General features: G+C 43.7%; 1 protein-coding gene across 1 annotated transcript; it reads right to left on the reverse strand.

Annotated features, from left to right (window-relative positions):
- Window positions 1-439: 439 nt before the first annotated feature.
- bmf2 (BCL2 modifying factor 2) lies at window positions 440-13,621 on the reverse strand. Its single transcript, XM_077553542.1, has 4 exons — window positions 13,516-13,621; window positions 10,297-10,536; window positions 7,999-8,222; window positions 440-5,169 (listed from the first exon to the last, which is right to left on the reverse strand). Exons 2-4 carry the CDS (start codon window positions 10,511-10,513, stop codon window positions 5,053-5,055), a joined length of 558 nt encoding a protein of 185 aa, XP_077409668.1. The 5' UTR covers window positions 10,514-10,536; window positions 13,516-13,621; the 3' UTR covers window positions 440-5,052.
- Between the last annotated feature and the right edge of the window lie 1,056 nt (window positions 13,622-14,677).

Raw genomic sequence — 14,677 nt, forward strand, 5'->3', positions numbered from 1 at the left:
TGCTACGATCTTCCTATGTTTACATGCGACTGCACGTTTGAGCCACGGAAATAGATTCGCTTTAAGTCTCTGGTGGCTGGAATGCATCACTGCGCGACTTTTCCCCACCAGGACGACGAGGCACTCTAAAGTGGCCACTCCAGCATGAAGCCCCTGTCCACATGCTGGCTGTCTGTCATGATGGACTTTATATATATACACATACACACGCACGTTCCCCCCTCCCTATTCCGTCTTTCTCTGTGATGTGCACACACTCATGACAGACAACGAGGCACTCTATTGAGGCAATGCCAGCAGCAGTACCAGCTGCAGTATTTTGTGGAATAGAAGGTAAGTCACACTATTTTGGAAATAAAAAGTATTATTAACATTATGGGAATGTATTTTTTAAAGTCATATTTAAAGAAATGTAGAAGGAAAAAAATGGAGTCTCAACTTTCAGTTGTCAATAAAGTTTTAATGAAAAAAATGAAAGAAAACAGCAAAAAGTACCCATTGAACAAGAGAAGAAATGAAGAGATTGTAAGATTGCGCAGAGCCAAGCTCTTATGTACAGCGTATTGCACGAGAAAACAAAATGGCGCCCGACGCGCCAACCGGCGCTCCGAGGGAACAACAAACTGCTACATCTGGACTGGGTCTCGCAAAACGCCTCACACTGACTGTGAAATCCTTCAGACCACTTTGGAACGCCGAGGAAAGAACAAAATGAAACACGGAAAAACAAGCCGCAGGAAAAAAGAAAAGAAAAACGAAAAGAAAAGAGGCTCCACTGTTCAGTTGATGCACGGACAGAGATCACATGTTCGTTCTTTCCTTCTCCATTCAATTACATTCAAAAAAGCCTTTTAAGATACAGATTGTTTTCTTCCTCCTTATAATCAGGAATGTCCGACATGCATTGTTTTTTTGTTTTTTTACTCCATTTACATCGATTGAAAAAAAGCCCTTGAACTGAGAGTGACACAGTAAGTAGACTTCTCCAAAAATGTTTTCAGATATAAAAAAAAAAAAAAAGCCACAACATTGAAAAAAATCCATCGTAGAAAAAAAAAAAAAAAAAAAGAGCATCCGAGTGGTTTGTTTTTGCTCTTTTGACGTTAGAAAAATTGAAAAATACAAATGGTGTCAAATTTGTATCCAACTTGTATAAAATGAACAAAACAACAACAAATCACAGCACTTGACAGCAGTTTCGATGCGCTCGTTCTCCCAAAGTCAAATGAAGAGAAAGAAGACACTGAAGGCTCAACTTAACCATATCGTTAATACTGGGCACCGGCGGTGACTCCTCCCCCTCCTCGTCCAGCGTCTTACAAAAACAAGTTCAGCACGGAAGTAGAAAAGAAACAACAACAAAATTCCTTTGTTTGTTTGTACAGTGCATGTTGAGAGCAAACAGTCAAAAAGTCTGGCGAAAAAAAGTCGCCCGTGCCTCGTGGGCGAGAGCGCGCCCGCCCGCCGATCCCAAAACGACGGCGGCGGCGGCGCTAGCAGTTAGTTGTGTTCCGCACAAGGCACGTTTTCGTACATTTTGATTGTCTGTCGAGTTGCCGCGACTCGGCAGAACGTGCGCCAGGCACATGGCTTGAGTTGGGGGGGGAGGGGGACGGGACGGACATCCGGCCACGCGCGGGGGAGCCAAAAGCAAACGTTTGACTTCAAGTCTGTCGGAAGCGCCGTATGGCTTCAATCTCATAACATTTCCTCGTTGATTCTCATTTTTGACACACGTTATTGCAAATAAATCAATGAAAAGTTTCAGAATTGGGCTGGAAAAAAATATTGTAATTCATGAAACGGCCTTCAAATCCGCTTACGTAAATAAATGAAAGTAAGAATTACCAAAATGAAGTTAAAGCGATATTGCCATGTTTAAAAAAAATCCCTTAATTTACAAGAAACAAGTACAACTGAAAGATTTTTTTTTTTTTGCAACGAGGTCAAAGTTGTAATTTCATATAAAAAAAACAACAAAAGGTTATCTTACAATTTTATCTTTAACTAGTATAATGGGGAAGAACGTAAAATTTTATGAAATTAGTCATATTACAGCTAGAAAAAAAAATCCTTTATGAAAACGTGTACTAGCATTTTTGGGATATTTCACGAAAATAAAATTGTGGTACATAAAGTTGTATAATTACAGTTAAAAAAAAGTTTTGGAAGGATTGAGTCAAGTGGAAAATGTAGTCAAGCCGTCTGTTATTTTTTTAGAAATCTTAATTTTTTACAAAATAAACAAAGCATTAAACAAAAAGAAACACATTTTATGCCAATAAAAATGGAGAATACAAAATAAAGCGGTAATGTTACAAGAATAAAGTTGCGGTTAAGTTGTAAAATTACAACAAAAACAAAATCTATCGAAATTTTATGAGGTCAAAAATATATCTCCTAATATTGCCTGAGAAAAACGTTTGCATTCTATAAGAATGAAACACGATTTTTTTTTTCAAAATATAAACTAAACGTAGAATTCAAATTGTGATATGAGAATCAAGTGGAAATGTTGGTAGAAAGAAATTTTCCCTGTGATAATTTGGCATAACCCTGTGAGGAATTTCAAAAAGTCAAAATGGCCCCCGGATGGAAAGGATGGGATAGGTTGCCCCACCCCGCTTGAGCGCCACCGAGCCACGCAGGCCCCGCCTCCAGCGCACGTCTCAATGCACATCAATGACAAGTACGACTGTACAACACACCCAGCTAGCGGCTGTAGCGAGCAAATATACACCAAAAATAAATTAGGAAATAAATTAACAAAAATGAATTTCGGGGAGGTCGCGCGAGTAACCCGACACCGTGCTAAGCTAGGCTAATAGGAAAGCGAGCGTAAAGTCCAAATTGGCTCAGCGTTCGGTATTTGCAGGAAACGAACGACGCGAATATCGGACAACGAAACGCGCAGGTTTCGCTTTATCCAACAAAAAAGAAAAAAAATATCAGAAAAAGGCAAACCGGCTGTCGAGTTCTCCCTTGGAAAATGAAAAACAACCAACAAAAAAATCATCAGTGTCTTTAAACGTTCCTGTTCAACACGAGAGCCAAAGAATACATCCAATTTGTTACGTCGATTAGGGATGGGCACTGATCACCACATTTTCTTAAGTGAATATTAAAAAAAAAAAAAAAAAAAAAAGGTACTTCGCCAATATTATCATTGAATTCAGACTGCTTGATTGCTTTCAAAATTTCCGTTCATGAAGCAATCTAAAAAATAAGTCGTGCCTTCATTTTTTACAGATACAAGCCAAATTTGGGACTTGAGATACAAGCAAAAATTGACGACCACTTAGACGGCAGCCGAACACTATTTGAGATACAAATGTGGTTACGGGACAGAGTAAGCTTGTATCCGGAGGCACCTTGTTTTCCTTATTTTGCAAATATTTTTACAGCCAACAGGGGGAGCTCCCACTTCTTCCCAACCATGTGACCAGCAGTTGACCAATCACGGCGTACGACAGTAAGACATTAAACGCCTCTTTCAGAAACTAATATTACACAAAAATGCTCTCTTCTCCCAAAAATTATCAATAATATAAATTTGGACAAAAACATATTCAAACCATAAAATAACTCCAAATGATAAATTTCATGTTTTTTTTTTTTTTTAGGTAAATTAGTGAGACATTTTGAAGAGCTGAAGTCGTAGAAAAACGGAGTGGTGGCTTTTGGCCAACTTGGCGAGTTGCGAGGTAGCGCACTGGAATCGTCAACGGGTTGTCATGCCCATCCGTAGTCGTCACATCGGCTCACAAACTGTACAAAAGCTGTCCTTGCTATGCCAGCGGTGGTACGAATTGCTCAAAAGTTGGTACAAGAAAGCGAGTGTAAATCATCTGCGTAACACAAACCCAAACAGTGGTCAAAAGATCATCGGGTGAAGCGGGGTACACACAAGCTCATTTCAACATTTTGCGATCCCAGTCACCGTTGCCTGATTGTCAGATGTTTGTAAAAGATTATCCTGAGCGATTATACTGTGGTGTGTGTTGAAAGTGATTTTGTTTCCCCTCCCTAATCGGTGAGGAAAACAATCGTTGCTGACGATCATAAATGTTAAATCTGTCTCGGCAAATCGGCCTCAGCGAGAATCAAAGTTTGGAACCGTAATCAACTTAGCAGACATGCTAACACTTTCTTCTTTCTTTTGCATTTTTCAGCAGTTCGGATGCCCTTTGGCACCATGGCGCCTCTCAAAGCTCAGCCGCGGTACTACCGCTAATAAATAACAGTTACTAGTTTCTCGTCATGTCTCGCCCATTTTGAAAATCGCTCATCGGCATGTGCGTACCCCGCTTCAAGCCATGTCGGCTTGTTTTCGGAATATTGCTCATCCTCTCGCTCCAAAAGATTGTCCCGAGAAGTTTGGGAAGCGGAAACTTCCCGGTGGTCTTGATTGTTTTCGTGTTTCCCTGACTGCGCGCTCGGCCGCTGGCAAAATGTCCGCCGCCTTGACGATGTAACATGGGCGGAGACTCAAGCAGGCGGCCGGTGGAGACGCTGGTGGACGACAGCAGTGACGGTCGCATATGAAAACGCCGTCAAAAGAGCCAAACAGTCAAAAAGGGGAATCGAGGGCTCCTACGTGAGGAATCAAGAAAAAAAAAAAGCAACAAGCGTGGCGGCGGGTTTTTCCGTCCACACGTTGTCTTCTTCCTCGATGGTGGCGGGAGAGAATCGTAAGGCAATCCCGGGACCGATGATGAGAGTTCACTTCCGAGAACAAAAAGAAAAGGAGCTGTACAAAATAGGTCATCTTACAAGTCATATTTCCAAAATATCTCTTCAAACTCAATGGCTTCTTCTTCAACAAGAAAAAGGGGGGGAAATATGAGGGGGGAAAAAAAATGCCATCAGCCTCCGTCCAGCGGTGACCAGAGTTTGTTTTTTCTTCTGTAACTCTTCTTCATCCAAAGAAAAAATCAAAAATCAGAAACCCGTGTTCCATCTTACAGTGCCTTCTCTAAAAAGTCCGGTCCCGTGACATTGTGGGGACCCCTTGGGGGGGTGCCGGCGCACCAGCCCGGGCCCGGGGGCCCTTCATCTGTGCTCCCCCCTCAGACGAGGGACGGCGGCTGGCCTGGGGAAGAGGAGGCCAAAGACGGCCATGGTGAGGCGCATCCAGACGGGCAGGTTTTGTCTCTGCTGCCTCAGGAACTGCGAGCAGACGCACAAAGAAAAACATTTGGCTCAAAAAGCTTGCCGAGTGGAAAAACAAAGGGTGATGATGTGATGTTGGCGTTCTCCTACGTGCGCTGGAACCAGTCGCTCTGGTTCCTGAACGCATCACATTTGTGACACGACAATCTGTACAATCTCACCACGTCCAATTCAAAATTCCGCCTTGACGAAGGTTAAAATGTTCACTGTTGATTATCGACAGGCCAGTTAGCCTAGCGGCTAAATGTTACTGTTGCTACTTTATTGTGGGACATGAGGACAAGCGTTTCAGAGAACAGATGGATGGATGGATGGATGATTCGGATTCATACAGAAAACAACAGAATAGATGCGTGTTCAACTCAATTATTTCCTGAGTATAAAAAGGCTCAATGCAAGTTCTGTATAAGACATCCTGTCAAAAGTCGATTTTCAAAGTAAAAGCACAGTTTGAGCCCACGTCCTGGGCCACATTAACAGTTGCACTCAAGCGCGCCCAAACGTTTGAGTGTGACTGGCAAGTAAGCCAGCATGGGCCCAACTAAGGATTTTACTTTGAAGGCTCTTGACAGGATGTTACACTGACCGATGCGACTCCAACTTGTCCGAGTGCTGCAGAGCAGACCGGGAGGCTTGTTATTGCTTTGAGTTGTAAATAAAGGTTGTCTGTTCTACACTTTTTATACAATACGAAAAAAAAAAAAAGTTTTTGAATGTCAACCATTTGATAAAGAAGGTGAGAAACATGATGGAATTGTAGTTTAATATTTTTGTGTGTCTGGAAATTGACATTATTGACTTTGGGAACTTTTGATTTTGTATGATTTTGTTTTTGTCAGACTTTCTGGAACTAATCATGGAGACTGCGGTTATGATGTATTTATTTGTGTATTCAAACAATTAATGTAGTACAGTACAAACATTTTTGCTTTTGTGCTAATTACAGTTTTCTTCCGTTATTCTCTGCAGGCTCAGCTCCCTTTTTGAAGTCTGCGAGCAAATAATCAAAGCAAAGCTCCGGCGGGTCGCAGTCAACCCCGAAAGAGGCTCCGTTTGCCGCCTGCCGTCTGATAGCGTTGCTCAAAATGTTGCACCGCGTTGCGTAAGCGACCTACAGTATCACATCAAGCAGCCGGGCCGCCGCCACGGGCTATTTGATGCAGAAGTGGCGCCCGCAACTGAGTTGAAGCGGTGCTGCTGAAGGGAAAACTAATTGTCCTTAATTGCCCTAATTCTACTCCGCTGAGCTTATTTAAACAGCAAAATCTCGTCACTGGCTAGATCAGGGGTGTCCAAAGTTGGGTATTTGTTGCACGTTTCTTATTTTGTTTTCTATGTCGTATATTATCATTAGCGTACATAGTTGTGCCTGTCACTATATGTCGCTGGCATAGATAGATGAACAAAGCTCGTTCCCAAACGAAATCACGTACAAAAAACAAAGCTACGCAGCGGCCGCCGAAAGAAGGAAAGCGCACGTGTTCTTCTGGGCATGGAAGCGTCTATTAGCGATGGCGCAGGATTGGGCCCGCTGCTGCCGAGGCGAGACAATGCGCGCTCTTATCTGCGTCGCTGTGGCTTGCGCGCACTTGAGAGGAAGGACAAGTGAGCGATTGTGGCCCAGTCGTCGGCATCTTGCTGACTGTGCCTATGAGCGGCAGGTTATTTTTAGACGAGCGCATAAACACAAACAGGGAGACGATCATGCTTTGCTTTCTCAATCTTTGTCTCCATCTTTCTTGTAACAATTCCTCCCTCCTCTTTGTCTCTTCGGCGTAGCCGCGCCTTGTTGTCAACAAGGCGCACACAAAAGCAGCAGATAAGAAACGTTAGCCCTCTTCCAGTTACCCATTAACTAACTTTGTGATCATGTGACCAACTTATCTGGGGCCGACGTACATACTCAAACATCTCCGCCCCATCATTAGTGTAAACAGAGATACAATAGAAGTGTATGCGCAGCCTGGTTTGTGGCAATGTCACCGTAGCACAGCGTGCCTTTGTAAGAAAGGAATGCCCTCGTGACACGCTACGGACAAACAACATTGGCCATTAACTCATTTGCACCCAAAAACTTATACATAGGTTCTATTTTAAAGGTTTTAAGTGTCCCAAAGATGTATTTGTACGTTTTTTTTTCCTATGCTAGAGCATACAGAAGGCTTTGATGCAGCCACAAACGGCCAGCAGGTGGCAGCAGAGCAAAAGAGATTTTTGAATAATGATCAAATTTAGCTATATTCTAATGCTAATTGCTGCGAAACGGAAACAGATAGAAATATACTTTTTTCCTGCTGAAAGAGATTCTTATCTTTCTTTTGGCTTATGTCTTTACAGCAATAGAACACAATATTTTGTGAGCCTTGCAAAATTAGTCAGCCGGGAGCAAAGGGAATTGTTTCAGTGAAAATGGCTGCAAGTGAATGAGTTAATTAGACTGCAATTACAGTACATGTGTTTTTCTAATATCGTCATATTGACACGCATAGTGAGTGGACCTAGAATCGACACTTGTGGAACGCCACATGCTGAGTGGACCTAGAATGGAGACTTGTAGGACACCGCTAGTTTTTTTACTGTTGGAATTTAGGCATGTTTAGTTACCACACAAAAACCTTGTCGCAGTTTGTATTTAGTCGCAGGTGCTTGGACTCAACCGGCAGGTAAACGAGCGGTTGAGTAGAAGCACTTGCGGCTAAAGCCAAACTGTGGCGGGGTTTTTGCTTTCTGGACGCGCACAAGGCACATTTCTTAGTTGTATATTGATAAATGAAGTCCTATTTATAGTTTGTGACGTATCTAATGAGTGTCCGTCTACTTGCTTACCACTTCGATGTGATCCTGCTGGAACTTGTCTCCGATCTCCCGGAGTTTCTGCCCGATTTGCGTCTCCACGCTCACCGCCGCCTGCTGCTGGCCGGGTCTCTCCGCCATCCTGTCATCTTCCTCCCGCCGCCGCCTGTCTTCCTCTGCCTCCGCGGCTCGCCGCGCTCCCCGGTCCTCCAGGGGCTCGAACTGCGCGGGGAAGTGCGAGCGCAACGCGGCGTTGCCTAGGAGTTACATCAATTCAAATTCAACTTGGGAGTCCAAGTAGATTCTAAAAAAAAGTTTAAAAAAATAACCCAAATTGGGTCAAGAATGGACTGACCCAACTTTTCAAGAGTTATTTATTCCCAAAAGTTGGGTTAAATTAAATTAATAACCTACAAAGAAACCTAATTATTTGGGTTGTTTTGTGGGCTAAATGAATAACCCAATTGAATTGGGTCAAATGTGAACTGACCCAACTTTTTATTTAACCCAAAAAGTTGGGTCCCAAAAAATAATAACCCACAAAGCAACCCAATTATATGGGTTATTCATTTGACCCAAATGAATAACCCAAAAAGTTGGGTTGGTCCCCTTTTGACCTAATTTGGATTATTTTTTGACCCAAATGTTTATAGTGTATCACTGTATGAACAGATTTCACCAAATCCTCCAGTGGATGTAAAACAATCGACCTCAGTTAAGGACAGCAGAAGACTCACACTTTCAAGAACGCGAGTTCGACGGAAAAACATCTCATTATCGCCCCAGTGAACTTTTTTTCTTCATGCAGGCAATGTCACCGAGTTCACCCGTCGCCTCCAGCAAGCTTTTTCTCCATGGGAATTTTGACTTTTTGTTTTTTTCATGTCATGTGCTGAATTGTCTCACTAGTTCGCCTTGCGTGCGTGCGTGCGCGCGTGAAATTGGGACGCAGCCAAGGGTATGACATCCATTACTGGTTTCGATTACGGCGAGCGACGGGGCTAACGACGGCCAGACAACCTGAAACAATGGCACTCGCACCGTGACGCTGAGTCAACAAACAAAACACGCCGCTGCCGCACGAGGCCACTCGATTCACTTTGGCTGATGTCACACTGATTTGATTAGGATGTCGTAAAACAATACAGAAGTTCAACGGGGAGATTTATTTGTGTGGTTAAGTGCACGTTTGTGTATACAGTGCATGCATCCACGCCAAGCGCGCTTTCATCACATGACGCAAAAGCTATTAAGGGATATGAGCACATGTTATTCAGAGGCAGGACATCAGGACCAGGAGCTTTCCGCCCCCCCCACTAAAGATTTGTCACAATTTGGCTTTTTTTTTACTCCGTTGATTCATTTTGTAAACAGAGTGGAACCCTTAAAAGGTTTCCCAGAACAAATTATGAAAAATAAGATCCAGGGTCACGCTCATGCAACGTTTATTAACTGTGCAAAAAAAGTTTAATTAAGAATGTTTTTTTTTTTTGTTTACATTCTTAACCGTCACGTGTGGAAATAAAACGTAAACAAAACCCTTTTAACTTTAATGACAGATGACTTGACTATTGAACAGATTGTCAACATTATTTTCTATGAGAAAATATGTCGTGACTTAAACCAGGGTTTCCCTTCAGTGCTCAACTAAGTTACTTGTAATCAGATTAAGATGATATAATTAGGTTCAATTGCAAACATTTTCCAGGAAAGTTCCAAAAGTATTCTTTTTTGCACAAGGGGGAGATGTTTGCAACATGGGTTCTCGAGGCCAGCGAGCACTGATTCATTTATCGCCTGCACTCAATGACCTTCTATAGAAGTACCGCGACTTACCAGTGCCGCAACTTCGGACATTTTCAAGTTATGAGCCATCACTTGCTGGTTTTTGTTTCGCTTTTTTTTTTTTTTTTTGCCTGGTGACGTAAGCGAGCTTCACGCGCGCCATCACTTGGTGAAATGAAAACAAAAATTGGGCAAAGAAAGGTCCTGTAATGCCCTGGCATGTTGAGTGACTTTCAGCCATTTTATTGAACTTGAGAAAAAAGTCAAACAAATACAAAATGAATACACTCGCAAGGAGCTGTTGTAGGCCACAATTTATCAGTTGTTTGTACGCAGGCTAACCTGACTCCAGTTGCTGACGGTGGTTATTAGGCCACGCCCATCAACGGGATACATCCGGTGTACAAATACTAGAGTATCTACTACAACTCAACCAATTTTTTGAGGCCGAAGCCGATTTCGATATAAACCGGTTATTTGGCCGCTTAGTTGACGAAAACACATGATAAATTTTTTGCTCCCTAATGCTTTAACTCAACAACTTACCGTGAAAGGGTACGCGATGCTGCATTTGCAAGGTGCACGCCAGTGCGGCGATGCTGTTGTCGTCGTGGACGCGCGGCGCAAGCGCAAGCGTGGGCGCGACCGCGGGGGTCCGGCGAGCGTCGATCTGCGTGGTCCGCTCTTCGTATTTGAGATCCCTGAAGGGCGTTCTCCAAAGCTGCGAGATGGGCCGCGACGTGTCCTCCTCCTCATCGTCCATCGGACACCACAGCGGAAAGGTCCCTGCGGACACGGCCACAGCGACGCGGGAACGTCAACCAAGTGTGACACATGCTTTCAAACCTGCGCTACAAGTGTGATTTGTTTTGAGGGGAAACAGAAAAAGGAAATGAAAACGGTGGCGTGTGTTATCAGCGGAAACTTTGCCCTCTGGCAGATGGAAAATGATCTCAGTGTGTCAACAATAAATGGTAATAAATCATTAGTCACCGTAATGCCTGGTAAGAAGCTTATGCTTATGTGAGCTAATGCTAAAAGACAAACAAGAAAGCGTGCGGCTTAGCGTGGATTCATATGTTGCTCATCCCTTTCACGAGGCCGCCATCCGTGTGCCGGCGGAATGTATGGAAAGACCCTGCGTGGGCGGATGTGGTGGGTGGCCAGAAACGCAGCACAAGCGGGCACATTTCGTCAAGCTGTTCGCGCCAAGTGCTGATTTCAGCGCCAGCCAAAGCATCCACACAGGTGCCTTTTTGCTCCCTTCACAGCGGAACCGTACAATTCCGAGGCTGTGCAACTCGGAAACCAAAAATACGCCTCCAGGTTGACGAGCTCCCTCGTGCAGATAGCGCACACAGTCAGCCATGTTATGATTCTCTGTCCAGGCTACTAAGAACAATATCAACATGTTGACACTCCTCGGAAGGACCCCACCCTATCTTAGCTCTCTGCTCACCATGCATACCACAACCCGCACTCTCCATTCTAGCACTTCTATTAAACTCTTCATTCCCAAAGTCTGCGCTGCCTTTGGTTGAGTTTTTCAATTTTCTGCTACAAATGACTAGAATACCCTGAAGCAAAGAATAAAACTCACCTCATCCATCCCAATATTTTTTTTATGATCGCTGCATTAGCTTACTATGTGCTATAATGTAATGTAAATATATCAAATGTATAGTTTCTTGCCTATGAAATTGCTTTGTTTTACTTTGCTATGTGCGGCCAGGTCGGCATTGCAAAGAGAATTTGTTCTCAGTTGCCTTACCTGGAAATAAATGAAAGTTCAAATGCAGTCTATAGGGGATGCAGCTTGCATTCTCAATATAGCACAACAGAGTAAACACGCCCTTTTTACTCGTAGAAAATGTTACTTAAAACTTTCTAGCAACTAGCAAAGTTCATAAGGGTGTTATTCTTTCAGTTTTCAGTTCTCAACACTACAGCCCCAGCAGCGTTGACAATTTGTTTATGACGTGATAGTCTCATCCTGATATGGATTATTGCAATTTCAATTTTTCCAGATCCTTGCACCAGCATCTCGGTCTGCTGTGCTGTATTTGGAAGATGGCGCACTTGAGCACGCAGTGGATTAGTTTCCTCATGCACACCACAGCTGCAAGATAACAACAACAACAAGCTCCGTTCCCCTTGACTCGCTCCACCTCGCAATCTCACATAGGCTGCTCACTCGCTGGCTGGCTGGCTGGCGGCAGGTGTACAAAACGGCAACGGGTGCGGGTGAAGCCAAAGTTGCGCCGGGTGACTCACACCGCCGCCGCAGCCGTTTCATAAGGAGATGATGGCTCTCATTCCATAAATGTTTGAGCACCCTTTCCTCACTGGCAACGTGCAACTGTCTACCCACAATCTCTTCCTCTGTCTCAATTTGTTTGTATTTTCTTTTCTCATCTTCTGTCTCCTTTTGTTGTGCAAGTGCAGACAAACAGGGTTGGGCTGACTGATAAACACTGAGGCTGCTGAAACTGGAGACAGTCAACTGGTATTGTGTTGAAGTGAGTCCGACCGGTAATTATCCCCAAAAACCTCACCAAGTCTAAGAAGAATCAACATCACCAAAACAATGACTGATTATGAGTGTTCAAATGATATTGCAGGACAAATTTGTGAAACTGATGATACCAATCGCGCCAAGAGAGCCTCCAGAAAGTTTTGCATGCACGAACCCGATGCTGAACGCAATCTGGTGGGTTGCTCCATGGTGTCAGACACATAATGAGCATCATCAGAATTCACAAGCTTGGCATGCGTGGCCCCCAGGGGCAGGGGGGCAGGCCTGCCAGCCACCACAAAGCTGAAGCATCAACTGTCTCCCTCTGCTGCTCCATCTGTGCACTGGGCTCTTTTCCATGCAAGGTTCAAGCCCCACTGCACATCACAACAGACAACAACACTGATCAAATAACTACTGATTCAAATCGGAATTGCGCGCAGCGGACCTAACTACGCTTGTGATGAAAAAAAAAAAAAAAAAAACTCAACCGTTTCATGAATACACTTAGTTTGCCAAGTTGAAACGGTTCATAAGTGGGCACCGGAGGTCCGGCGGCAGCTTGCGGGGTCTTAAGCCGCGGCAGGCAGCCTCATGCCGGGGTTGGTCGGCGCGTCAACACCCCCACAAAAAAAGACGCTTAACAATAACATTAATAACACATTTACTGCTCTAATACGCTTTAATTAACAAATACCAATCATGATTTACACATGCGTTAAAAATAAGAAAGCACGTTGTAGTAATTAAGGGCAGGTAAACGACTTTTAGCATGACTCGCCATTTTGTCTCATTTCACCAGTTTAATACTTTTCTCGTTACGTCTCTTTAACAGTTAAACGGACGAAAATAAGACAAATATGTTGAATTAAAACAGGTCAAAGTGTCCTTACGTGCCTTTAAACTAGACAAAAAGCTTGGAATGAGCGTACTTCACAACTTTGAATGAGAAAAACAAACGACTTTATAGAAGGTGGGGCGGGGGCGCTGCCCGAGAGAGGGGGCGTTTGGTCACCGTAACCTGGCCAAACTAAATCCAATATAAGTCCTTTATTTTCAATAACACCGCAGCAACACGGTTATTTCAAAAGTTCAACCCTTTAACGGCTCAGTCGCCCAAAGCTCCGGGCGAGTTCAACCCGGACCCCCCCCGACTCTTGCCCGGGCATGCCCAGCAGCCTGGCCGCCTTCCTCTTCCTTCCGCCGGCGTCACTCTTCCACATTCACGCCAACAAGGTGAAGAAACTCACCGCCAGTAAAAGCGTTTTCCGTTCTAATGGGTGGTATCTTGACAAGTGGCCTCGATTTTTTTCCCCAAAGCACTCGCGTTAGGTCCGCTCCTCGCTTTACAGCGGCTTGTGGTGCATTTGGCGGAGAGGCGGCGCGGGACGCTTGTTTTGCCTGAGTTGCTTGGAGACTCCGCCCGCCTCGATTGGAGAGCACACCCCTTAACAGCTCATGGAGAGCGGAGAGGGGGGAGAGAAATGCTGCCTAGCAGGCTGTGTTTTCGAAAAAACACATCATACATGATCGGCACCGTCAAATAAATTCTTTCCGTTTGGTTCCTGCCTTTTGAGGAACTTCTAAAACGCGGAAATAACAGTTTATTTTGACCAACAAAACAAGTAATCATTGATATATCATACAATTAAAAAAAAATAAATCATGTATTTATTCTTTCACTATCCATGTGCGCTTTAAACATTTTCTATCAGTGTCCAACTCAGTAATATCTGTCTGGATGCTCTATATTTGTATGTGTTGCAGCTCTAAAGCAGTAATTTGAACATTTATGATGGCGGAACAGCTATGCTAAATTCTGTTAGCACACCAATGGCGCTTCACATTATATGTTAGCATTAAGCTAATGGTGTTTGTCTCGCCATTTTGTGCTTAAGTAGCAGTTATTTCAAAGTTTATAATTAAGTAACATCTAAGATTAGCTCCGTTAACCTGTCTATAGCGTTTCATATTATATGTTAGTAATAAGCTAGCACACTTTTCATTAGGTTTGGGGGAACAGTTTGGGGTTTAAATGCACAATGTTACAAACACGTATTGCTTAATTGACAGTGGTGGGATGTAATTAAATACAAATATTGTGTAACTAATTCGATTTTTCAGGTAAATCTAGGTTTAGTAGCGCACCCCACCTACCGCCCCATTGATGGCTGGGATAGGCTCCTGCATGCCTGCGACCCTCGTGAGGATAAGCGGTTAGGAAAATGGATGGATGGAGAGTATGTATGATCATTCTTGTGCCGTTTTACGCTGAAACCATTTGGAGACCCCTCTCGGACCCTTCAACAATAAAATACAAACATATAGACAGTTCTCAGCACTGTTTCAAATTCCCTGTGAACATAATCTCTACTTTCCTATCAAAGTACACTCACTACAATACTACAGTTA

This window comes from Vanacampus margaritifer, chromosome 19 (genome assembly GCF_051991255.1).
Source record: "Vanacampus margaritifer isolate UIUO_Vmar chromosome 19, RoL_Vmar_1.0, whole genome shotgun sequence".
In the NCBI taxonomy this organism is placed as follows: domain Eukaryota; kingdom Metazoa; phylum Chordata; class Actinopteri; order Syngnathiformes; family Syngnathidae; genus Vanacampus; species Vanacampus margaritifer.